This window comes from Plectrocnemia conspersa, unplaced genomic scaffold (assembly GCF_051122295.1).
Source record: "Plectrocnemia conspersa isolate PC_06_02 unplaced genomic scaffold, ASM5112229v1 ptg000008l, whole genome shotgun sequence".
Lineage (NCBI taxonomy): Eukaryota > Metazoa > Arthropoda > Insecta > Trichoptera > Polycentropodidae > Plectrocnemia > Plectrocnemia conspersa.
This window is the reverse complement of record NW_028277172.1, coordinates 25,158,075-25,178,705: the sequence shown is the minus strand read 5'-3', so window position 1 is coordinate 25,178,705 and position 20,631 is coordinate 25,158,075. Positions and strand designations below refer to the sequence as shown.

Sequence of the window (20,631 nt, the reverse complement as noted above, 5' to 3'; positions counted from 1 at the left end):
AATAAAACCATCAGTTGCAGGAAATCTTAGGAAATAGTTTAATATTAATTAATAATATTTTTGAAATGTTACTTTTTTTTAATAAGCTGTAGTTATCTTAACTCTTTGGACACGTTAATCAAAAATAAATTAAAATTTTTTTTTTTTTAAAAATTCAAATTTTACTTTGGTTCTGTGTTTAAATGTTCTGATTTTTTAATTTTTTATTGATTTAAAATGATATTTTATGTTTATTCACAAAAAAAGTTTTTTCTTAAAAACATTTTTTTTTACTGATTTTTGCGAAAAGAGATAAAAAAATCAATTGAGCGACTGTAGTCGACTATCGCGTCCAAAGGGTTTTAAACTGACTATTTAAACAGAAGGTTACTGAATGTTTATAAAAATAATATTGACCATTTATTACTAAGTTTCTGACAGTTTATAATTATTAATTGACCTTTCATTTATACCATTACTTATCATTTAATTAGTAAATGAAATAAAATATATAAAACGTCGTAATAATTAAATTGTAGCTATTGTGTTAATTCAATAGTGTTTTTTTATACTAATGCATTTTGAGTAACAAACAATCAAATTGTAATTGACTATTATTTTTTTTTTAATTAAATTTTAAAAAAATCTTGGCGTACTTTGAATTTAATTTAAAATATGACCCTGATTTTTTTATTTTTTCTAGCATATAAGTTCAACAACTTTAAGCGCATTTTATAGAATACGCATATATTAATTACAAAAATTAAATGTAATATCAAAAAATGTTCATTCAACAGAAAATAATTATTACTCAACATTTTTTGTAGATATATCGCAGCATTTTTTTCATTTTTCAATCAATTTCTTTTCAATAAAACTCACACAAAAAATATTCAATATCTATATAAAAAATAACTCACAAACATCACTGAAAATCCGATTAACACCACATATCCCCAGCCTCCTTCTGGAGCTACCCATTCCACGTCTCCAGACTCTGTATCTTCTCCATCCACGCTCTGTTTCTCGTTGTCATTTTCACTGTTCATCATACCTTCTTGGCTGAAAGTGGTAGAAAAAACAACCGATCCGTGAGAAGCTCAAGGAAAAAAATGACACTAAATGCACGATTACACAGGTCTAATTTGTTTTATCTAAACAAAACGATTACCACACACAATTATCATTAGACCTGTTTTCGGCCACGCTGTGTAATTATTGCATCTCTCATTACCTCTCCTTTAAATTGGGGTTCAGTCTAAACGACGGTCTTCGGCTGAAGATGCTACAAAGGCGCACCATTTTTGCTTTGCTCATTTTTTGGATTTCCTGAAATGAAAATAAATGTATTAATTACTTATGAGTGACAATAATATAACATCTTATTGATTGATATTAATAAATAATATATAATTTTGTAATACCACAATAGTTGAGCACTCCTGATTTAAAAAAAAATCAATAGCATAAGGAAAATACATAGCAATAATTGCAATTTCGCTTTTATCAGAAATACTCAACAAATCACAAGTTAACATTAAAAGAACAGAAAAGTTTCTATAATACATTGAAAAGGCATTTGACACACTTCCTGTTGAAATTAAAAAAAACTGTTTTAAATGTATTAATAAAATGCATTATTAATATGGCAATTCTCGTCTACTGCTATATTAGGGTAAAACTAAGGCTTACAATAATGAGATTAGTTCAATCGTCTCGACAAATAGTGAAATGGAATGAAAAATATATTTCATAGGATTGCATTTAAATTGTAGAATAAATTCATAAAAAAATCAATAGAAGAGTCTCGTGAAAAGGGATTCATGGCTCTCTCAGCCCTAACTCAAATTTTATATAAATAATTAATAAATGTCTGTTTTTATTTACTATATGGACAGAATATTTATAATCACACTTAATCAATGAAATGGTAAAATAACCATTAAAGACTACCGTCATTTGCAAATTAACTTTATGTATAAAGAAACTGACTCTCTCATGGAGAACTAAGTAATAATAAGGACTCTAACTAAAATCTAAAATCGGCTGCGAACTTTATAGTGCCCTAGAGAGTCGCGATCACGTCCCTTTTTCTTGCCCGTCGCGGACAGGATATCAGTTCTCGAAAAGTCATTAAACTTCTCAACGGGTTGCTTCATAAGATTTCCATGTCGTCTGGACGAAGTACCGTTACACGAAATAGCATGCTTTATCTCTTTTTTCGTTGCATGCGACACCCCTCTAACTTTTATTTCTATGGGATCGACCTCAGTCCTGGATTGTTAAATGAATAAATTTGATAAACCTACAATATAACTTCATTCCATAATTTTGCTACTTGTGTATCTGATTTTTTTAATTTTGCGCAGAATTTCAACGATCTTTTGAATAAATATAATTATTATAGTCATTATTTAATGTGTTCTTACTATTGTTGTTTACAAAAGCAATAAAATATTAATATTTATTAAAACAAAAGGGCATTATTATATAATAAAAATAAAATAGTAAATATTTCTTTAGAAGCGCAGGGTAACACCCCCATGGTGTATGGCTGAGAGGCAAATAGTAATGGATTCTAATTAAAAGAGCTCAATTGGGAATCTTATGATGCTACCGGGATACTTGCCGTTCACAAAATGTTTTAAATTAATAAGCGACACAGTCACTAGACCTAAACATATTACGAAATTTGCATTTAAATTTAAAAATGAGTGTTGTAGATGAAAAATTATTTTCTCAATCTGCAAGTCATTAGTGGAGAGTATGCTAAAAAGGGTTTCAACTGTAATTGAAGCCAAGAGAGATCTTCTAAATACTATTAATATGCACTTACATAACCTTGATTGATTTTTTAAGTATATAAATATTATAACCTTTGATTGTAAATTAAAAATCGATGGTCATATATCAAATAGTTTGCATTTCTGCATCGAAAATACTGGGTTTTTACGAAAAAAATTATAATATACTAATTTCGTGTCTCACAAGTCCTGAATTCACTTTTATGATAAAGAGAATTCAGAAGAAATTAATTCTTAATTTAGTATGTATGAAAAATTAAATTATTATTTTTTTATTTCTTGCTATTTTTTATTATAAATACTCTTGTATAAATTTCTCTGCATTCTGTGAATTTTGCAGCTATAATATTTAATTTACATAGTAATCAGTAAGATCTAATTAGATTTATTTCTCTAAATATTTATCATGTTAAAATGATACGTACACTTATAAAAAAAACACAAACTAAACTCATTGTAATAAAATGAAGTTATATTCATTTTATTAAAATTATCCTTTAAAAAATATTACTTTGAGTGACTGACTAAATAAAATAATATTATAAAAAGATCTTAAAAATACAACAATATTATCTTCGATTTTTAAATAAAGCAAATAAGATCAGAAAAAAGATTCTGTACTAATTTATATAAAAATATTTATAACCGCTTATTTATGCTATCTGTTCTTTTTTATTAATTAATTCAATATATATCATATTTAACTAGTTAATAACATTTTAAATAATAATTTTTAGTAATCAGCAGTTCTAAATGATTATTATATATGAATAAATTTTAATAATTAATATAAATAATTTTCGTTGAAATAATACAATAAATTGTCAGTCTTTTTTTATGTATTTTGTAAAGAACGTCTCCATCATTAAAATATATTCAATAGCACAAAAAACATAGTATTTTCACTGACGTCAGGTACAAATGTATTTTTGCCACACAAAAATTAATAAAACAGAAACAATACTCACTCTTTCTGCTTTTAGAACGCTCTCTCATCTCTCAAGTCCAATCAAAGAAAATCACCACCTTTGGTGCAATTATTTGTTTCACAAAGAGCACCGAAACACATATTGACACCAACTTTCCAAAAAAATATTTTTCAGAATTCCAATTAGCAGTAAATTATTTCACACGAGCGCTCATTATAAACGATTATGTCACTGAACTTCACTGCACTCAAAACTGCACTTTTTTTTAATTTCGACACAAAGTGCTATATCGTCGACGTTCGATTGAAGATTGCCAAAAAATTTTACGCCGAATCGAAAAAACTTCTCGTTTCTTTTCAATTTACGTAGAACGATCAACGTTCAGTACGAATTAAAAATTAATCCAACACGTTTTAATGATATTTTTTTATGAAACTTCATCCAAAAATATTTAAATATTATTTTGTATACAAAACTATACCACTTTTATTCGATGCGTGTCATCGAGTACACATCATCGAACACAACGACTCAATTTTTATATATATGTAGTTTAAAAGTAATTAATGATAAATTAATTGATAATGGTTAATTCTCTCATTGCAGCTCGATGCTTAATGGAGATATTTTTCATTCTTCAACTTCTTTTATGATGTTACTTTGGATTTTCCTGTGGTTTCTCATAAACCTGACGACGTCACACTTTAACCCAAAGTGTACCTCGAATTCTAAATTATACCTTCGCTCGTTGCGTATATTTATAAAACCAGTTTTTTTACTAGTATTGCTTATAATCAAATTTTATATGAATTGATTCATGATCTAAGCCAGTATTAAAAATAAGAAACTCACACACTTTGTATTATACAGTCGACTTCATACACACATATTACAAAAATATTTTTTTTTATGGATTTAAGATCAGCACCAAAAAAAATTTCCTTCCGAGTTTTTTAATAATATAATTTAATGTTGAAAGAATATTTTACAACGGAATTTTTAATATGTATTTCTTTGAATGGGTAAACACAATCAACAGCCATTAATTATATAGTGAGACCACACTCAAATCAAATTCTATAAATTAGTGACATTTATTTTAATAATTATAAACTATTATTACAGCTTATAATCAATAGATGTATTTATTTATTTAAATTCAATTAAGACCATCGTAACCTAACAGGTTACCCCAATGCGTCATGATGGTCGAAAACAATAATTGTATAAAAAATAATACATATAAAGAAGCAAACAAAAAAATAATAAAATATCAAAATTAAATGATACGAACCAGAACAGCTCCTCGTAGCTGACATTAAATAGGTCAAAGTGCAATAACACCGTATTAAGGAGCCGGATGGCCACAGCCATAGGCGAGTTGGCAAGTGCGGACGTCCTAACCCCAGCGGTCATCAAAAGAGGACGCGATCGTGATTCTCGAAGACGTTCTGTAACCCAAAACGGCAATTCCTCGAGAATAACTGGATTGTCAACAACACCCTTCAGTAATTTGAATAAATGCTTAGCGAGAACTCAGCGAATCGTATCTCAACGCTCCTAAAAAAATATGTTGGGATATAAGTACGGATAAGAACCATATGTCCTTTTATAAAGGTATCTTAAAAACATTTTTTAAATCTTTTTGATTAAAAGGGAATATTTTTTATTCAGGGATTCCAAATTATATAGATATACAAAGACGAGCTTTAAACATCTTAGACAAAATTGGGCATCTTTGTCAAAATGGAACACCACCGTGAGCAAACCTTTCTGCAAATATAATCAAAATACCCCGCATGAATCATAAAGATTAAAAGTATCAGTTGCATTTGCCTTGTCTTAATTGCAGTTGCCTTAAGAAATGATAACTAATTTTGTACATTCAATTTAAGAAATCAATCTGGTACAAAAGTTAAGAACGTCTTGTTCACGATTCTTTAGCTCGATGCTAAGACATTTAATCTCGTCACAATAAATATCTTAACAACAACACTGTGGAATTGAATCCTGCGAATAATCTATAAATATGACTCGATTGCCTATCTAAGCACAAGATAAAATAAAGATTGAAATGCGGTCGTATGAAGGTTAAGAAGTGAGCGGTGGATGAATGCAAATCAATCTCGGTTCTTAGAAATTTTGGGTTTTCACGAAGTTACCTCAACGTTAAACCCCAATATAGAACTCGTTTTTAGTACTTGTTTTAGGTATACATACTCTTAGAGCTACGAGGCAATAATGAATAGCGGTCACTCCGCAAAAAAACTTGAAACATTAATGAGGTATTGGCCTTATACTGTTGTCATTCCTCAACAAGTTAATATTGCTCTAATATACGATAATAGTATCTAATACAAAAAGCTATTTAAATTAAATTAGCAGCTGCAATGGAGTGATTTTGTGCTGCAAGAGAATCACAACCATGAGTTATCTATTCCTTCTGCACTTTGCTTTCATTGAACTCTTACCTTGATAAAGTATTTTAAATTTATATTGTTAGTAGAGGTTCAAAGCAATTTTTAATGCTGATTTCGCTTATGGAGTAATTCATACATATTTTAAAGTCAGCTATGAGGAGCTGATCCAATTCATGTCATTTAATTTTAATATTTCATAGTCTTTTTTTTTTAAATTTAATGTTTTATATTGCATATTTTATTTTTAATTTCAATATTTTTACGATTGTGACGCATTGGGCTAACATGTTAGGTCATGATGGTCTAATTTTAATAAATAAATAACTGTTTTTCATTGATAGCATTGATTTTTGAACCAGATTTATATAAATAAATACATTAATATTTGAGCAATGGTATTCTCAAATTGACGTAAACATATCAATTTTCAAACACATTCATCAGTGTTGATCAAAATTTGTAAATGTATCATATTACTGGTTATAATTTCGAAAAGCATTTAAGTTATATTATAATACTTTACAGACATTTATCACCATTTTTTAACAAGCACTATTGTAAATAAAAGCCTAGAATTGATGTCAAGTATTTATATCTATTTATTAGTATACATACAATAAACGCGTTTTAAAAGGTATATTTTTAGAAAAAACATGAATATATTGTAAAAAATCAATTCAATTTTAAAATACTGTTACTCAAACTATGCTTTTTTGTCTTAAAAAATGCTGTCCTGTGAACTTTTTTATAAAATTGCTCTTTGTTGTTCTTAGCAATATGTTAACCAAAATTAAATTAGCGTAACCTTATTATAACTCTCGCACACATAAACGTGAATCACTTTCTTATACTGGTTTTATAAATATCTAGTTAGTATAAGTTAGTATAAGTTATAAATATCTAGTTAGTATAAGTATTTAAACAATCTTATTGGTAATTTAATATGAATCATCAAATCTACGGTATCACCAAAAAATCTAGGAATAATTAAATAAATATGCAGAAACTTTTTCAGTAATCTATTGATAATCAATGGAAAAATAATGTATATAACTTGTATTAAATATTAACTACAAAAAGTTTACCTGTTGCATTGTAATATAAACAGGAAAATATCTTAAACGAGTTATTGAAATGAAAATTATTCTACATAAAATGCGTTTCTTCTTCGTGCTGCTCAATACTATTTTATAAATATTTTCCTCTGCAATTTAAAAGTAACTCAGAAATAGCATAAAATTACAGTCATATTTTATTTTAAATTAAATTGTAAGTATAAGTATTACTAGTATTACTTACTACAAGTATATTTTTTTATATTCCTCCTCCTACTTGTTAGTTTTGCCTTTTAAAAAGGTAAAATTAAATTTTGTCATCTTATAAGAAAATCGTTAACATAAAAAACTATATACGCTAGCAAAAAAACATTTTGCAAGTATAATATATTAAATTAATTCAATATTTGTTATGAATCACAACACATCATAATCAATCATAAAAATGTAATTAAAAAATATAAAAATTAAAAACCAATGACGCATTAAATAAACTTGGCTGAATTTATTTCTCCATTTTTTTAATAGATATACATATGTAAAAATAATTTATTTTAATATAAATTATCACACCTTATAATATACAACATTAATGATTTTTAATTAAATAAAAGTAATACTTTTAAAATTGAAATTATATTTTACATGAGTAAGTATTTAATTAATTTATATTAACTACTACAAAAATTGTAAGCAACTGTAACGTTATTATAATAATCACAACAGATACATATCACTCAATCTATAAAAAAGTTGTATCGTTCATTCTTCAACATTCAATATTCAAAAACAGTGTTTTATTTATAAACATATTAATTGATTAGATTATTGAATAAATAATAAAAGGAGTTAGTAAATAAAAATCCATTTTAATTATGCAAATTTATTACTAATAAGTTATATATTCAATTAAACAAATACTTTTTTTTTCTAAAATGTTATTAAAATAGTTAAAACGTCACATGATATATGTATAATATATATATAAATCTTTCTAAAATATACATGAAACTTTGTACACGCGTCCATATAGTATATTACATATAAACTTTACATCTAACTTTCGAGGTAGCGCTAAAAACCGACAAAAATACAATGAAGGAATAGATACATTTGGCAAATTTAGTCGGTGTGAATGTTACTTTAATCAAGTCTTTTATATAAATGTTAAAATCATGGAATTGTTAAAAACTATCTAACTCAGCATTAATACAATCGAGTTATTATTTTATTTTTAATATTGATTAAGTCGACAGGATACCCTGTTCCAATATTAGTGCCGTTTTAATTACATTTAAGTAAATATTGATTAAGTATTTTGTAAACTGATTAACAGCCTTCAAATTATTTTAATTGAACATAGTACATTTATATAAATATAACTAACAGATATTGAAAGAATGATATTCTTAATAATATTTATATAATGAATAAGAAAATTAAGTATCACCCAATCTTGGGTCTCATCAAGATCATATTGTAATAAGAATAATAATAAAATGAATTAAAATATACCTAACTAATTAAGAAATACTGTCTGTATGTATTGTTCAATTATATAATTATGCACATCAATATATCTATACATATAAGGCAGATAAAATGTCATCAACATTTAAAAACGCTCAATTGATTCTAATCACAGATATGTAGTTTATCATATAAGTAACACATTATACTAAACAAATAAATATTAGTAATACTTTTCAAGTAATGTTTATGAGACATGTACATAAATATTAATAATCGAAACAATTCTATCCAAACGCCACTCGTCCACAAACGTTTATCACAGGAGCAAGTTTTACAATACTCGTAATTGTAAACCGTTGTATATTTTATATTATGAATAAATTCTTGTAGTCGTCCGCAATTCACTAACTACAAACACACTAGTGTAATACAATCAATCGTAAATGCATAACAATGTAATGGAAATTTTCATTCATCGTCGGTAGAAAATCACTTGATGACGACGATCTTCTTTTTGTTGAAGAATCCTACAATGTACTCGATAGACCAAGCGACTACGCACATCATAATCAAAATGTTTTGGAAGATGATACATATCGGATAACTGTCTGTGTAATCTCTGATAGCACCTGAAACAAAATAGTAAATATAATTATATACTACCTTGTGGATTCAAACACATTTTAACAAATCGTTTAAACAATAAAAAAATTTTTTTTAGCAATGAAAGAAAAAACTAAATATATTTTTAAGTAGATTCAAAATTTTTCCCTATAGTTTTGGCAAAAAAATAAAAAAATATATTTTTATTATCAGTTACTACAATACAATAAATTGATTAAATTATAATATCAGATTTTTTATTCAACAAAAGTAAAAATAAAGTGGTATTATTTATCATGCATAGTTTCTCTTATATGTATATACTGAGATTAAAATATGGATATCAATATTAATGTAAAAAATTGTATGATCTAAATATGAAATAGCAACATTGTTTTTATCAAAAAATATCTTGTTAATAGATAACCTAAATTTTATTTTTTATTTTATTGATAAAATCCATCTTTTTTTAATATTGTTGCTTTGACAAAACAATAAAAAAATATTTTTTAACTACGTTTCAATAATTTATTACTATATATTGATAATGGTATATTTTATATTCATTTAAAGCTAAGCTTGTTTTATTTTATTTTAAAATTTTTTTTTTAAATATAGGAAAATAATTTCAAAAATGTTTTTTGTATCTAAATTTTGCTTATATTATCTTTATGATATTTTTTCATTAAAATGTGGATAGTTTTGAACTTTTAATCTTTTTTTAAATGAACCTTAAAATCACTACAAAAAATTGCTTCAAATTATTTTCTAAGTGACAATTTTTAATTAATATATTGATTTTGATATAAAATAATATCTTTTAAGTAATAAATTCTTGAAAAGCTACGTTATGGGCGTTTATTTAAGTAAATTTTGCGCATATTTTTTCTTTGATATTTCATTAAAATATGAATTGCAATATCAGTGTAAAACAGGGGTTCCCAACCCCGTGCCCGCGGGCCACTATTCGACCGCAATAGAATTTTTTTCACAAACACTAATCAAAAATTTTAATTATTTTTAATTATTTGTTAAGCCTCTACTACACTCTCTCGAAGTTGTCCGAACCGAAACTACAGCTGAAATCGGCCGAGATCGCCGACTTTTTTCCGATTATAGCTCCTGTAAGTGGCAAAAAAGGAATCTTTGACGAGTCAGGTGGCGCCCGCTGCCTTACCGATATTGTAAAATGCGCTCTAGGATACAAAAAGGTTGGGAACCCCTAGTGTAAAACTACAACTCTTTTGGTACCAAAATTAAAATAACATTTAAAATATATAACTCGGTTTTAGATATCGATTTTTAAAAATTGATAAAAATATTATTTCAAAACATTGCTCAGAATTTTATTTTAATTATTGTATTGATTTTGACATAAAATGATATCTAGTAAGTAATAAATCAATTTAAAGCTTAGTTTTAAGCTCTTGAATAAGACTATGGATTTTTTTAATAAAATTTTCGGTTTAAGAATTACACATTTTTTTATATTTTTTTGTAAATAAATTTTGCACATATTTTGTTTTTGATATTTTCCCTTAAAGCATTTTTTTATGGTTTTTTTAAAGAAAATTTTCTTTATTAAAATCACACAAAATTTTGAAATATGTAAGCAAAAAATTATTTTGTGATTAAAAGTGCGCATGTTTTCTTTTTTTGAATTTATACAAAAATCGTTAGAGATGAATATATTTTTAAATAAATAATATGTAGTTCATTATGAATGCCTGTAAGTTGTAGTTATAGACTCTAGATTATAATAGTGGATTTTAAAAGAAGGAAAAAACAAATTACACAAAAAATCCTAATATTTTTTTAGCAAAATGATGATTTTTGTTATTGTTTTAGAAAATGTTGCACACTTTTTATCATGAAAATATAAATATTTATAAAACAATGTTAGATATTTTTGACTTAAAGACAAAAAATATTCAGATCATATTGTGTCATTTTTTCTTGTTTAAAATAATTATTTCTGAAATTTTTGCGAAAATCAAATAATTAAAAAATTATAAAATTTTATGTTTATGATCACAACCTTTTTAGATGTGAAAATAAAATGTTCTATATAAATTTCACCCACAAAATCTTAGTATTTTTCAATAAAATTATAATTCGAATATGTAAATTTTGCGCATACATATTTTATCTTTACTATCTTGTCATGAAAATATATATATTTGTAAAAAACATTTTAAACACAAAGATCAAAGATCATATTTTTCATCTTATAATACATATTTTTTTTATAAAATATATTTATTTTTTTTATATCATATTTTTATTATTAAATATCTAGTTCTTAGATACGGTTGTTTCTACTTTTTTGAAAAAAAATTTTTCGTGAATACCAATAAAGAACTATAATAAAGCTATATTTTTTATTAAATTATAATAATATTTACCAACAACGGGACCAAGAACCAAAACGAACAAGCCCTTGGCTACCATGTGTAGTCCAAAAGCAGCTGGAAGTTTCTCCAGGGTGCAAGCTTCCGATATTGTGAGTGTGAAATTGCTCAAACAGCATCCTCTGAAGAAACCGCATATAGATAACCAAACCATGAGAGGTATCCACTCTGTTTGTAAAACTAAAACTAGAAATAAAAAATACATTAGTAAAATATTTTTGAATGAAAGTATAAAATATAATTATAAAACGTACTTGTTCTAGTGATGGCAACAAATAGCGCAGCAAAGAAGAATACAAGCTTCTTGGGGATATTTTTCTTATCGAATATCGGAGGGAGTATAAGTCTCACCAATATATCGGTGATGGCAGTCACGGATAGGCAAAACGCAGTCTCAGTTTTTGTATAGCCCAAGTTGCTTATAAAGAACGGAGTGATCATCCTAAAGTTCAGTTCGCCCACCCAAAAAATGGACAGGCCAAACAAAAGGTTCAAATAAGACCAGTCTTTGAGCAGATCCAGATCCATCAAAGCAACGAATCTCTTGAAGAAGCCGTCTTGGGGAGGTTTCTCGCATTCATTGTTGTTTAATATTCCTTTCTCTCCCTTGCTGATTTGAGATGGTTTACGACTAACTTTCATACTGATACCCTGATCGTCATCAGCCGCCTAGAAAAATAAAATAATTTATAATTTGTATAAAAATATAACACAATATAGTATAACATTTTCACACATAAACCAATGCAAAAAAACTGTTTGCATTTTCTACTAAATAAATCGAGATACTTGAGATCGTAATGGGAAAATATTGCTGTACAGTGCAATTATATTATTACAAAATTAAACAACTATAATATTTTACGATAAACAAAATTTTAACTAACTCAATCAATACCATACTTAAATGTGTCTTGTATTTATTGAACCAATTTATGTTATACTTTTAGTATTCTAAATTATTTACTTACATCTAAGAATAATTGAAAATGACTGCCGGTGAAATCCATGTTTGATATACTAGAAATGACTGATTCTTTCCGTTTCCTCATCGACTGACTGACACTAACGGAAGACATGATCCTAGGCATGGTAGGCATTGTTGGACGTTTTGGTAGCATTCCACCTGGTGCTCGCTCCATATCTCTCAGTGTCTTTTCGCAAGTAGCTGCACGAGACATGCCAATAACTGGCCTCGGTTTATTCACAACGGCCATCAAAGCATCAGCTTCATACTTGTCTTCCGTTTCTTCGTCGTTCTCGTCGATCTTATCCATTTCTTCTATGACTTGTCCTTCTTCGTCAACAGGCTCGTCGATCAAATGCCTTTTGATCGGTTGCAATAAACAGGATCCGACAACGGAATGAAAGGATAAAGCACCCAGGATTAGCACAGTCCATCTAAAGCCGTACTCGGATAATAATATTCGGACCAGCTGCGGCATAATCATCAATCCTAATCCAGTGCCAGCCATTGATAAACCTACTGCTTGTCCGCGTTTCTTCGAGAAGAAGTGATTGAGGGATACGAACGACGACGATGACGCAAACCCAACACCGAATCCTAAAAAATATTAAATTAATAAGTGCATATAATGATAATACATAAAGTTACACACATAGGTTAGTAGTTGATAATTATTTAAATTTAACAATAACGAGGGATATTTTTTTTTCGACCTCCGATAAGCTGCCAGATAAGAACCACGTGCGATATGGCAAATGAGATATGCAGAGCATGCACAGAAATGCTGTTAACCAAATTCAATGAACATAAAACTACCATCACTTCAGCATTGTACTGTAACTCGAATTTAGCTATTAGCAATTTTCACCTCAACAACGGTTTATAAGTGATGAGGAGCTGAAGTCTAATGTGAACAAAAGTTTCTTTGATGATAGTATAAGAAAACTAAAACCATTGAATGATTAGTATATGGATATGATTTTAACAAAGCTTTGCAATGGAACGCAGTTAAGAATGTTATGTGATTAAAGCAACGATTCTGACTGTCACATTTGAATGCAAAAATAAAATAGCTTCAGATTCTAATTCATCTTGCCTTTGCCATAACAATAAATATGTTACAATGATAGTAGCATGCAATTTTATCGGTACTACCGGTATTTCATTTTGTAATACCGGTAGTACCAAAAGTCGATTTTTGCCCCAATACAGAAATTACCGGTATCAGTACTACCGTTATTGCAATTGCTAGTCGCATAATGTGACAGGAATTGACAGAAACGAACACTTATTTTATGTCAATTCAACAAAAAACACCATATTGAAAGATAAAATATCACTTAGTTAACAAAAGGCATGCGACAAGGAGATTCCTTATCAGCAATTTTGTGAAAACCAGTGAAATAAACATTGAAAAAATACATTACCTCCTAAAATACTGTATGTTGCCATCAAATGAGCCATACTGTTAGCCGGTGCAGTACATAACAAAGCTATAGCAGCAACCATCGAGCCGAACATGCAAACTTTCCTATACGAAAACGTTTTGATGACGGGACCAACGAAGAATCCAGAAAAGTTGATCATGCAATCGAGAGTGCTCATGATTACGGCGGCTCCGGTCGTTTCAACATTCAAAGACTTCAACAAATCGCCAAACAGAAGACCGAAGGACGGTTCCAGGGATCGAGTTGAAAACTGTAACAAAAGATCATATGAATGACATTGGAAATCCAACACCTTAATTGTGCCCAATTATTCAACAACTAAACTGATGGAATTATACAAGCACACATGACAACAGTGGCAATTTAATAAATTGCCACATTCGTAAAATTAAATATGGGTTTCGCTTACATTGACCATGGACACTCCGAGGCAGACCATCCAGGCCCAGCCCCCGTCAGGGGCGACCTTCTTGGTCGCTGGATATTTCATCATGATTGAAAAGAACTATCCGCGTCGTAGTGGATAGCCTCGAGGCTCCTACCCTCACCTATACACGTTCATTGGACCACCCTTGTGATCTGCTGAAAAGAAAAAAATATATAATTAATAATTTAATTTAAGAATTGAAGTTTTTGGCGGCGTAACAAACAAAAGTATCTGGATGTCAATCTGCATTAAAACCGTTACACACGCCAAAAAGAGTGATACGATATTTATTTTACAAAAACAAAGAGTCTAGTTCTGTCCCGAATTATCTACATTGGTTAAAAGATCGAGGACTGGAAGAGATGTTGGACTTCCCCCCATTTCTATTCATTATATTTAAGCCAGAAAACTGTTGTATTTAAAATTCCGTGAGACTAGTATCCTTAAATGCATCAACAACGGTCGTTTGCTGTCTTGACAAACACAAAATACTAGTATTGCATTAAAAAGGCAATGACAGTCTGTTAAATGTGATACTTAGAACGATAAGTGCAATGTTGTCAATTCTCAACATGTTCAAACCGCAACGATAAAGCTACGATTCTTGACAAAAACGACACAAATACTTATATCGGCGTATTGGTACACGCATTGAGAGGTGCTAGATCAAAAAGCGTATTTAAGAGCATACATAGCGCACACCAATCACTTATTTTTGGAACTAGCTTTCGTCAGGAAATTCGTCAAATACATCCACCGGTTGCACCCGACTTTCAAAGCCACGTCAAGCGTCAACCGAGACTTAAAAAGACCAAGAAAGCAGCCGCTTCTCTCTTCACGTTAACCTAATCAAAACACGAGTTCAGCCCTATCTTTGGAAACGACTGCATTATATAGACGAAAACAAGGCTACAATAAAATCATGTATTTATAGTAATTAGAAGAAGTGTAAGTGACAATAATGTTAATTAATAACTATATACAATTTTCTTTTGAATAATTCATTTGATTTAAAAGCCATTTAATTAAATAACAAAACAATTTAATCTAACTTCTAATCAAATAAAAATTATAATTAAACATGATGTTACGTGACATAAAGTAAAACATATATTTTTCGTTCGTTTTATATACAATATTTACTATCAATAAAATAAATATTTATCGTGAATAGATGATAACAAAAGGACACATAACTGAATTAGAAAGATTAGATAATAATAGTTTAGAATAAAAATAAAAATATTTCACTTAAAATTAACCTAAAATAAAAATTGGAAAACATTACAAAAATAAAGAATTACATTCGTTTTAAAAATCAATAACAAATTGTTAAATATGCTAACTTATTAAAAACATGTCTGTAATATTATTGAAAAACAATAATACATTCCATATAGTCCGAAAAGTAGCAAAATTATTAGCAAGTCTGTAGACGACTATCAAAAAAATACGAATCAGCTCCACAGATGGGTTGGTAAGTATACTTAGAGTATATGCATAGGAAGTACTTTAAATAATAATAGATCTATGATGATGTAATCACAACGATCCCCAATCTTTTATATGTATTCCATTGTATATAATACATATATAACAGATTAGAGTCGATCGTATACAGATTATATTTACACACATTCGTTTAATTGGTCCACTGTCATAACAAAATCCAAATACTTGAATCAATTGTTATTAATCAAAACCAAAATGCGGGTCATATATTAATTCATGTGACGTTAATTGCTCACATGTTCCATTTAAAAATTCTTGAGATCACATAACAAACAGATAAAACAATCTATAGATCGTTTTGACGGCATCGATATCTTATATACACGTGAATCTGTATTGCAAGAGTGATAAGTAAATTCATCAGAAATGTGTATCGATTATTTAGATAAGATGTACATATATTTGGTCAAGTTTTAAATCGGTAAGTAGGTAATTGTTGATACGTGTCAACTCCAACGTATTTCAGTCACTCGGTCATTTAGTCAGTCAAGTTTGTCAAAATGGTGATGCAAATGGGACACGGTGATCCATGATGCTCACAAAGCTATGAATAAATTGTGAAGGCGCTCACTAAAAGGCTGTCACGCGGCATAAGCGTGACTAAAAATATACATAAATTTTGAGAATAGCAGATGCATAAAAAATAGCATTTAAAAATAAATAGAAGTCATATATTCTTCTCTCTAGAACAGTTTTCAGCAACTACTTCCCTGTCATAAATAATTTGTTTAACAATTATTTTAAATACAGATGATTAATAATAGTTTTAAAACAGAATCTAAACTTAGCTCAGTTGATTCAATATGTGGACAATTAAACCTCGTTTTATTTTCATGTCATAAATAATATGTTTAGTACTTATTTTAAATACACGTGATTCATAATATTTTTAACAGAAAATATTAGCTCAGTAACTTCTTCATATACAATGATTCTCAGTTATATTTTTTATACTTTTTCATAATATTTTCAAGAAGGAAAGAATTTTCAGTTGTGCACATATTGAATCAACTGAGCTAAACTAAATTTTGTTACATAAATACGAATAATGAATCACGAATAGGTATTTAGAATAAGTATTAAGCGAATTATTTACATTTTAAACTTTAACGACACAGTGTTCACAAAATGTATATGGATATAGTTCTGTATACATGTGTATTACCAATCCTTAATTTTATTAGTTTTATTTATGACGGAAGTTATGAGTTATAATAATCATTTGAATACAAAGTAATACTATTTTATATTTTTGCAACAGAATAAACATAATTTGGTAATAGATTGCGTTGTATATTTAAAATAGCGGAACTTCTACCTTATATAAAACTATTTTTTATATTATTGGCTGCGAAAGTTGAGAACGGAACGGGACATTTTTGCCTGAATTTTACAAACTGAAAGTATTTGTGATTTGGAGCACTCGAATGAGACGCATTAGCGAAATACTCGGAATGATCTGTAATTAATACTATTTTTTAACGCTTTTTAGCTATTTTTTAACTGTAAAATAAATTGTATATTTAATATTTTTCTTTGATAAAATTATTTTAAAATACCTAAAAAATATATTTATTACATTTTTGTTATGGCAGAGGGTAAAATTATTTTAAAATACCTAAAAAATATATTTATTACATTTTTTTTTTTTTTGATAAAATGTATTTAAAATGCCTAAAAAATATATTTATTACATTTTTGTTATAGGGAAGGCCACATTAAGTTTGTTCCAAACAAAAAAGGCCGCATTCAAGAAATTTCAATTGATGACCTTAAAATCAGTACCAGAAATATTGTGAACATATCACGGGTTGATTATGCTCTTTTTCCAAAAACTTGCGTATAATTCTTTGATCAAAGGAAATATTTTAAAATATATTTTTATTTTTTTTTTTTAAAAAAATTTTGACGTCAGTCAAAAGGCCGCACAAAAAAATGTTCAGTAAGAACAACAATATTTTATATAATCAGATATTTATTATTCAACTAGCAACTAAGCATTATATGCATATATTGTATTTTTTTAATATTTACAAATAATAAGTACATACGACACAAATAACTAATGTAAATTTAATTTCTTTTAACCTTCGTTAGTTGTTTGTTTATTGTACAAATAATTAACCTACTATAACTTTAACTTTTTTTTGTTAAATGTGTTTGTTTGCTCACTTTTTTATGTGATAAAAATATCTCAAATTTAATAAAAAATAAAAAATAAATAAAAAAAACTTCAAGGCCTTTTAATTGTATATATTAATGAAACTAATTAATTTTAATATAAAATTAATTTTAACTAATTAATTTTAATATAAATCAATTACTTCATACTATTAAATAATTAATTATTTAAAATGAGAAATAATATCAATGTTCGTATTATTAATAGTTCTATATTAGTGTTGTAAGTTACCAATGTGGATAATAATATTAATATAAAGTTTTAGTTTAAAAATACATCTAAAATAGCTAGAGAAGATAAACAATAAATATTTTGTAAATTATAAATATGTTAATAAATAAAAAAAAAAACTAACGAAATCTGTTTATAATTAGAAGTATGTATACACTTTTATATGTAATATATTAATGATACGCTATACTAAATAAATAAATAAAATATACGTATGTAATATATGACAACTTCATAAACCGAAAGAAATTATTATGAATATGACACGATTGACATAAATAGTTTTAATCATAATCTTGTAACACTAATCAAAACAATATCATAAAAAAATATTATTGAGTGTTTATATATTATTATCAAACCACAAATGACGTTCCACGAAAAACGATTTGTTTACCAGAGAAGACCCACTAGTGTTTTATATCCGAACCAACCTTGACCCGCGTCCTTAACTGGTATATTATATATATCCAAACAAGACTGCGAAAAAATTAAAAAATTGCACACACACAAAACACGTGAACAGTTTGGTAAACTGTGACATGTGTCATGCATAACAGACGTGAACGACGATTGCTTCAAAGTCCTATAACTCTTTGGTTAAACTTATCGCCGTAGTCTTATCTATGACTAATACGAAACCAATATCCATTTCCTTAAGTCTGCACAAAAAAATAAAACGTAATATTTGTAAATGACATAAATATTTTAAAACGTCGTTGTTATTGTGGCATGCGTACAATGGATATAAAATAATCGATTATTTGACACTCAAAATAATACAACCGATGTGTCACTATATGAATTTGGAATTATCCGTGACCATGTGCTAGCACTATCACATATTATATATAATACATATGTGTATGTACGCTTTTAAATTGACATACAGAGCATTCATGATTAGTTTTGTTTAACTGGGTATATGTTCAAAGTCAAGAAAATAACTTTTTTTACTCTTTTTTTCAATGTCGACTATTTAAATAAATATATTCCAAACGTACATCTTCTTTATGTACACAAATGCCAGTAAATATAAATATATGTACATGCAAAAAAAATATGGTTTTATATAATTCATTATGTGAAAAAGTAGAGTAATCATAAATATCATTTTTAATGTATACTCTAAAATAAGAATTTTATATTTACCATCTATGTACATATCATACAAAAAAATAACATAACCTAATCTGCCTTTTACAAAGAAATCCACAATCCTTTTTAAAAAATGCGAAAAATACAATGGTTATAAATTCATATGCGAGTTTGTTTGTATTGGAAATTTACTCATTGCTTGGATACATAATTAATTATCCTGATTGTTAATTAATTATTAAATTATTTTATACATACACTACAAAACCTCTAGCTCTTTGAGCAGAGACCTTGACAAATCTTTCTAAAACAAATCGCATTAGCATTTTATAGGCCTATAATCACATTACATAATCTTTGTGGAGTTAATGAACCTTATTCATTTATTTCAATTTGAATTCCAGCAAATAATAATATTTCCTGTTGTCCTAACAACGACGGCGTGCCGTAGACCATCAAGTGAAAAGAAAAAAAATTGAATAACATATGTTTGTTTCTTCCGGAAAAATTAAAGGGGTAGAGATTGTATTTTTAAGCTATATTTCCTTATCAATTAAACGTTATTTAAATTAGTTGAGGAAAGACTTGGTTAAAAGGTAGTAAAATTAATGTTTTTTTTTCGAATTTACTAAAAAAAACAGAGCAGTTTCGGCTTACATACGTGCTAAGATAAATACTGCCGAACTACAAAGAAATGTGCACTTAACCCTTTCACTGCGTTTGACGGCTCTAGCCGTCATAGCGTACAAGCCATCATCTGAATCTCCAAGAGTTCAACTCGAACTTTGATACAACTTGTGCAACTACGACGATGCAGCAACATATATTATCATGTTGTGTTTAAAAAAATTACAAAAACTTTTCAATTAAAAATAAATGCGAGTTTTATTTTACAGCAAATTTTTAATATATTGCAACTGTATTTTTGAAATTATCAAATATTATTTTTCGGTAATATTTAAAAATAATGTGTTAATTTTTTTCACTTCTGTATTATTGACAATGAAAAATAATGCAGAATTTATTAATTTAGTTTTTTTAATCTTCCGTTGTAACCTGACAGGCGTAAGCCCAATGCGTTACAATGAGGTA

General features: G+C 27.7%; 1 protein-coding gene across 1 annotated transcript in view; it reads right to left on the bottom strand.

The window, feature by feature from the left end:
• Window positions 1–20,631, bottom strand: part of LOC148233549 (uncharacterized) — a 28,665-nt gene that overhangs the window by 4,307 nt on the left and 3,727 nt on the right. The window contains exons 2-10 of the mRNA XM_088190725.1: window positions 14,499–14,671; window positions 14,069–14,339; window positions 12,646–13,238; window positions 11,929–12,343; window positions 11,669–11,860; window positions 9,154–9,289; window positions 2,034–2,154; window positions 1,214–1,308; window positions 900–1,041 (exon numbers count right to left, since the gene is read on the bottom strand). Of these exons, the coding sequence (XP_088046851.1) occupies window positions 900–1,041; window positions 1,214–1,308; window positions 2,034–2,154; window positions 9,154–9,289; window positions 11,669–11,860; window positions 11,929–12,343; window positions 12,646–13,238; window positions 14,069–14,339; window positions 14,499–14,582 (2,049 nt within the window). The 5' untranslated portion in view covers window positions 14,583–14,671. The remainder of the gene's footprint in view (window positions 1–899; window positions 1,042–1,213; window positions 1,309–2,033; window positions 2,155–9,153; window positions 9,290–11,668; window positions 11,861–11,928; window positions 12,344–12,645; window positions 13,239–14,068; window positions 14,340–14,498; window positions 14,672–20,631) is intronic.